Source organism: Sprattus sprattus (genome assembly GCF_963457725.1).
Source record: "Sprattus sprattus genome assembly, chromosome: 19".
NCBI classification, from domain to species: domain Eukaryota; kingdom Metazoa; phylum Chordata; class Actinopteri; order Clupeiformes; family Clupeidae; genus Sprattus; species Sprattus sprattus.
In genome coordinates, this window is record NC_137917.1 from 18,052,588 (window position 1) to 18,057,587 (window position 5,000).

Here is a 5,000-nt window from a genome sequence, read left to right on the forward strand (position 1 = left end):
ATCTCCAGTGCTGGTGGTGTAGACTCTTTCTACCTCGACACGGCCACTCCAACCGTAATGCTTCCTTAACACGGACACTAACAAACTTAATAAACTTGGAGCTAAACTTACAATTAACTAACTTAGTCTTCTGTCATTCATTCCCCATAACGTGGGAACTCTCCGGGCGTCGCCATCTTCTCCCTTGTCAGTCTCCGTCTGCCCCTTGTCCTGCCCCCTCCGCTCTCCCCATTCGCCGGTGCACCAACTTTCCAGTCACTGATAGGCTGGACCTATGGCCAAGTTCTGTGGTGCTATTGGGTGTGGAGCAGAGATTGATGTCCCAAAGTTAGCGCAGGGGCTGCATATAAAGAAATATGTCCACACTCTGGGTGTGCTCCTACACATAGCAACCTGTACATCTAGAGGTGGAAGTGCAGTATGTTTTAATGTAGAAAAGCACAAATGTAGTATTAATGGAAATTATGGCATAATGTTAGGCTGTCTGCAAAGGCTCATCTCATCTTTACTGGGCCCTAAAGGCTCAAATGTAAAAGTGATCTGATGAAATGTGGTTGGTGACCTTTGACCCTGGGTGGCCCTAGGTGAAGCCGTTGCTCCAGGTGACGCGCCAGGATGAGGAGATCCAGGTCCGAGAGGCGGAGCTTCAGAAGGCCAAAGACAATCTGACGAAAGCGGAGACGGACTTCACAGAACTGGAGAGGAAACACCAGCAGGTAGACTGACTTCACCTCCCTCCCCTCCCCTCCACTTCACTCCTCCTCCCTCATCCACCCTTTTTAGTCATTTACTAAGACACAAGCATGTCTCCTCCATCTAGATAGGAAACACCAGCAGGTAGAGACCTCCCTCCCCACTGGCACACAGTATAGACCACATCAATCAATATAAGTTACGTTACACTGAAAGAAACAGAAAGGTCTTTTATTCTGATGTGGTTTTAATCTCACACTTACTTCCTGTTCCCTGCCAGCTGATGGAGGAGAAGTCAGTGCTTACTGACCAGCTGCAGGCAGAAGCTGAGCTATTCGCTGAAGCAGAGGAGATCCGTGCACGATTGGCCAGCAGGAAGCAGGAACTGGAGGAGGTGCTGGGTGAGCTGGAGACCCGATTGGAGGAGGAGGAGGAGAGAGGCGTGCAACAGACCAATGAGAAGAAACGACTGCAGCAGAACGTGCAGGTGAGTGCAGCATCCAGTGTCCATCCAGATCCATCTTTCACCAACGCACTCTTCCTGTCTGTCGGACATGTCACTCTCTCCCCTCCCCATGTCTCTTCTCCCGACCTGTTCTCCTCTCTCCCATTCTTCCTCCCTCTCTCTTTCTCTTCTCTCATTTTCTCCATCTCTCTTCCTCTCCCCTCTTTGCCTCTCCTATTTTTCTCTCATCTTTCCCTCATCTCTCTGTTGGTGATTTTTTCTCTTCCATTTTCTCTCTCTCTGTCTATGTCTCTCTCTCTCTTCTTCTCACACTTCTGTCTCTCCCTCCCTCTTCATCAGGACCTGGAGGAGCAACTGGAGGAGGAGGAAGGGGCTCGCCAGCGCCTCCTCCTGGAGAAGGTCACCCTAGAAACCAAAGTGAAGAGCCTGGAGACGGAGGCCCTCAATGCAGGAGAGCAGAGAGACCGACTCAGCAAGGTAACCTTGGATGCTTACACACACACACACCACACACATACAGAGCGGACACGCACACAATACACACACACACACACACACTTTGTACACACAAATATGCACACATTGAAAAGCAGGTTTGAAAAACTCTATTTCTTAACAATGTGTGCCATATCTCTCTCTCTCTCTGTCTCACACACACACACTCACAGGAGAAGAAGCATCTCGAGGAGAGGTTAAGTGAAGTAGCTGACACACTGACTGAGGAGGAGGAGAAAGTGAAGTGCCTCAACAAGCTGAAGAACAAGCAGGAAGCTGTCATCGCTGACCTGGAAGGTACAAGTCACGCTAACACACTCACACACACAGGGACCTTCACCACAGTGACTATTATCTGTGTGTTATGTCCCTGACAATGACCCTTGACCCTAAGATAGTTAGATAACAGCCCACTGTCCCAAGGTCACACGAAGATAAAAAAAAGTCCTCTATAATGACTTTGGTGTTCTAAATCCTCAGTCCTGTGCTCTCACTCCTGACTGGGACCCACTTTCCTCTGGCATCCTCTCAGCTAGTGAGCTTTCAGCTCTAGACACGTCGAGATGAGGGCCTGGTTTATGGGACACCTCTCCCTCTCCTCTCTCTTTCTCCCTCTCCCTTTTCTTCTCACTCCTCCTAATCTCCTTCTCTCTCTCCCTCTCTTTCTCCTTCTCTCTCTCCCTTTCCCTCTCTCTCTCCCCTCTCTGCCCTCTCCCTCTCCTCCTGCAGAGCGTCTGAAGCGAGAGGAGCAGGGCCGTCTGGAGCAGGAGAAGTGGAGGAGGAGGATGGAGGGAGAGGCACAGGAGGCCCAGGAGCAGCTCACTGACATGGGCATGCTGGTGGGGGAGCTCAGGGCCACCCTGGCCCAGAAGGAGAAGGACATCACCACTATACAGGCCAGGTGAGACCACACACACACACACACACACACACACACAGAAACACACACACACACACACACACAGAAACACAGGCCCTAAAGGATAGAGACTATTCACAAACGCACAGTGAGTAAACACATTCACAACACACACACCAATGCAGTCAGCTCACTCTACATATACACATACGTTTAGCAAAACAAGCAATACATTTTTTTCATAATTACTAATAATAATTTCTACTAACAATCTACACATCCTTTGCTTCATCTCTCGCCCTCTACCTCCCTTACTCTCCCTCTCCCTCTCTCTCCCCCTCTTCCTCCCTTCCTCTCTCTCTCTCTCTCGCCCTCTTCCTCCCTTCCTCTTCCTCTCTCTCTCCCCCTCCCCCTATCAGGCTGGAGGAGGAGGGAGCTCGTCGTGCTGAGGCGCAGCGTGCCCTGCGGGAGGCGCTGTCCCAGGTGTCGGAGCTGAAGGAGGAGGTGGAGACGGAGCGAGGGATGAGGGAGCGAGCGGAGAAGCAGCGCAGGGACCTGGGCGAGGAGCTGGAGGCCCTCCGCACCGAGCTGGAGGACACACTGGACACCACGGCTGCCCAGCAGGAGCTCAGGTGAGTGTGTGTGCATCTGTGTGTGAGTGTGTGAGTGTGCGTGTGCATGTGTGTGTCTGTGTGTGTGTGTGTGACTGTGTGCATTCATTCATTTTGTGAACATAATTTTGTGAACATAACAAAGTTCTGATATTGCATCTTCATGCGTGTGTGTGTGTGTGTGTGTGTGTGTGTGTGTGTGTGTGTGTGTGTGTGTGTGTGTGTGAAGGTCTCGTCGAGAGGCTGAGCTGAATGAGCTCCAGAGGCTGGTAGAGGAGGAGACGCGACGCCACGAGGCCCAGCTCTCAGAGCTCCGCCTCAAACACTGCACCGCCATCGACTCCCTGCAGGAGCAGCTGGACAACAGCAAGAGGGTCAGTGTGTCCCTGCGTGTGTGTGTAGTTATCAGTGTGGGACTGCGTGTGTGTGTGTGTGTGTATGTCGTTATCAGTGTGTGACTGCGTGTGTGTGTGAAGATATCAGTGTGTGACTGCATGTGTGTGTGTAGTTATTAGCGTGTGTGTGTGTGTGTGTGTGTGTGTGTGTGTGTGTGTGTGTGTGTGTGTGTGTGTGTGTAATTATCAGTGTGTGTGTGTGTGTGTGTGTGTGTGTGTGTGTGTTGGCGCATCAGACTTTTGGAGAATCCTGAAGTGGTGTGGTATATGTGTTCTATGTTTGTGTGTGTGTGTGTGTGTGTTCATCTGTCTGAAGTCTAAGGCAGTATAGTATACGTCTCTAATGTGTGTGTGTGTGTGTGTGTGTGTTGTGCAGGCGCGTCAGTCTCTGGAGAAGTCCAAGGTGGTTCTGGAGGAGGAGCGGTCCAGTCTGTCAGCGGAGCTGAAGGGGGCTCAGGGGGGGAGGATGGAGAGCGAGAGGAACCGCAAGCGGGCCGAGAGCCAGATCCAGGAGCTCGGGGCCCGTCTCACCCAGGCCGACCGAGAGAGGGAGGAGAGGGAGGATAGAATACACAAGCTACAGGTGTGTGTGTGTGTGTGTGTGGGAGTGTGTGTGTGGGTGTTGGTGTGTGTGTGGATGTGTGGGAGTGTGTGTGTGGGTGTTGGTGTGTGTGTGTGTGTGTGTGTGTGTGTGTGTGTGTGTGTGTGTGTGTGTGTGTGTGTGTTTGTGTGTGTGTGTATTGTGTGTGTGTGTGTGTGTGTGTGTGTGTGTGTGTGTGTGTGTGTGTGTGTGTGTTTGTCTGGGGGTGTGTGTGTGGGTGTCTGTGTATGTGTGAGTGAGTGTGTGTAGTGTGAATGTGTGTGTGTGTGTGTGTGTGTGTGTGTGTGTGTGTGTGTGTGTGTGTGTGTGTGTGTTTGTGTGTGTGTGTATTGTGTGTGTGTGTGTATTGTGTGTTTTTATTCATGAGTGTCTCTGTCTCCTCTCTCAGGCTGAGATTGAGTCTCTGTCTGGTTCCCTCTCTGCCTCTGAGTCCAAATCTGTCCGTATGGTCAAAGATGTCAGCAGCCTGGAGAGCCAGCTACATGATGCACAGGTAACAAACACACACACACACACACACACACACACACACACACACACGCATTCACACACTTCATCCTGTGAAGAACAAAAATGAAATGAACTGAGACTTCCTGGACTGAGTTGCTGAGATACCAGCTGTCTGGTCAAGAATCGGCATTGAGTAGTACCATAGCCTCACCTAAGGTTGCAGTCATGTGGACTCAAATGTTAGCCTGATATTGAGTTTATACCAGACTGGTAGGCCTCAGTGGATCCCCGAGCTAAATTAGTGCTGTCTCCCTGATCACAGGAGCTGCTGCAGGATGAGACCCGTCAGAAGCTGTCCCTGGGCTCGCGCATGCGGACACTGGAGGAGGAGAAGTCCGGCCTGGTGGAGAGGGTGGAGGAGGAGCAGGAG

At 51.4% G+C, this 5,000-nt stretch overlaps 1 protein-coding gene across 2 annotated transcripts in view; it reads left to right on the forward strand.

The window, feature by feature from the left end:
* The window catches only part of myh14 (myosin, heavy chain 14, non-muscle), a 37,983-nt gene that overhangs the window by 24,228 nt on the left and 8,755 nt on the right, over nucleotides 1–5,000 (forward strand). For both annotated transcript variants that reach the window (XM_080858467.1, XM_080858468.1), the window contains 10 exons: nucleotides 585–716; nucleotides 974–1,180; nucleotides 1,499–1,636; nucleotides 1,828–1,951; nucleotides 2,384–2,555; nucleotides 2,933–3,145; nucleotides 3,354–3,498; nucleotides 3,896–4,102; nucleotides 4,509–4,613; nucleotides 4,893–5,000. The exon at nucleotides 4,893–5,000 is cut by the window's right edge and continues 45 nt beyond it. In XM_080858467.1, the coding sequence (XP_080714593.1) occupies nucleotides 585–716; nucleotides 974–1,180; nucleotides 1,499–1,636; nucleotides 1,828–1,951; nucleotides 2,384–2,555; nucleotides 2,933–3,145; nucleotides 3,354–3,498; nucleotides 3,896–4,102; nucleotides 4,509–4,613; nucleotides 4,893–5,000 (1,551 nt within the window). The remainder of the gene's footprint in view (nucleotides 1–584; nucleotides 717–973; nucleotides 1,181–1,498; nucleotides 1,637–1,827; nucleotides 1,952–2,383; nucleotides 2,556–2,932; nucleotides 3,146–3,353; nucleotides 3,499–3,895; nucleotides 4,103–4,508; nucleotides 4,614–4,892) is intronic.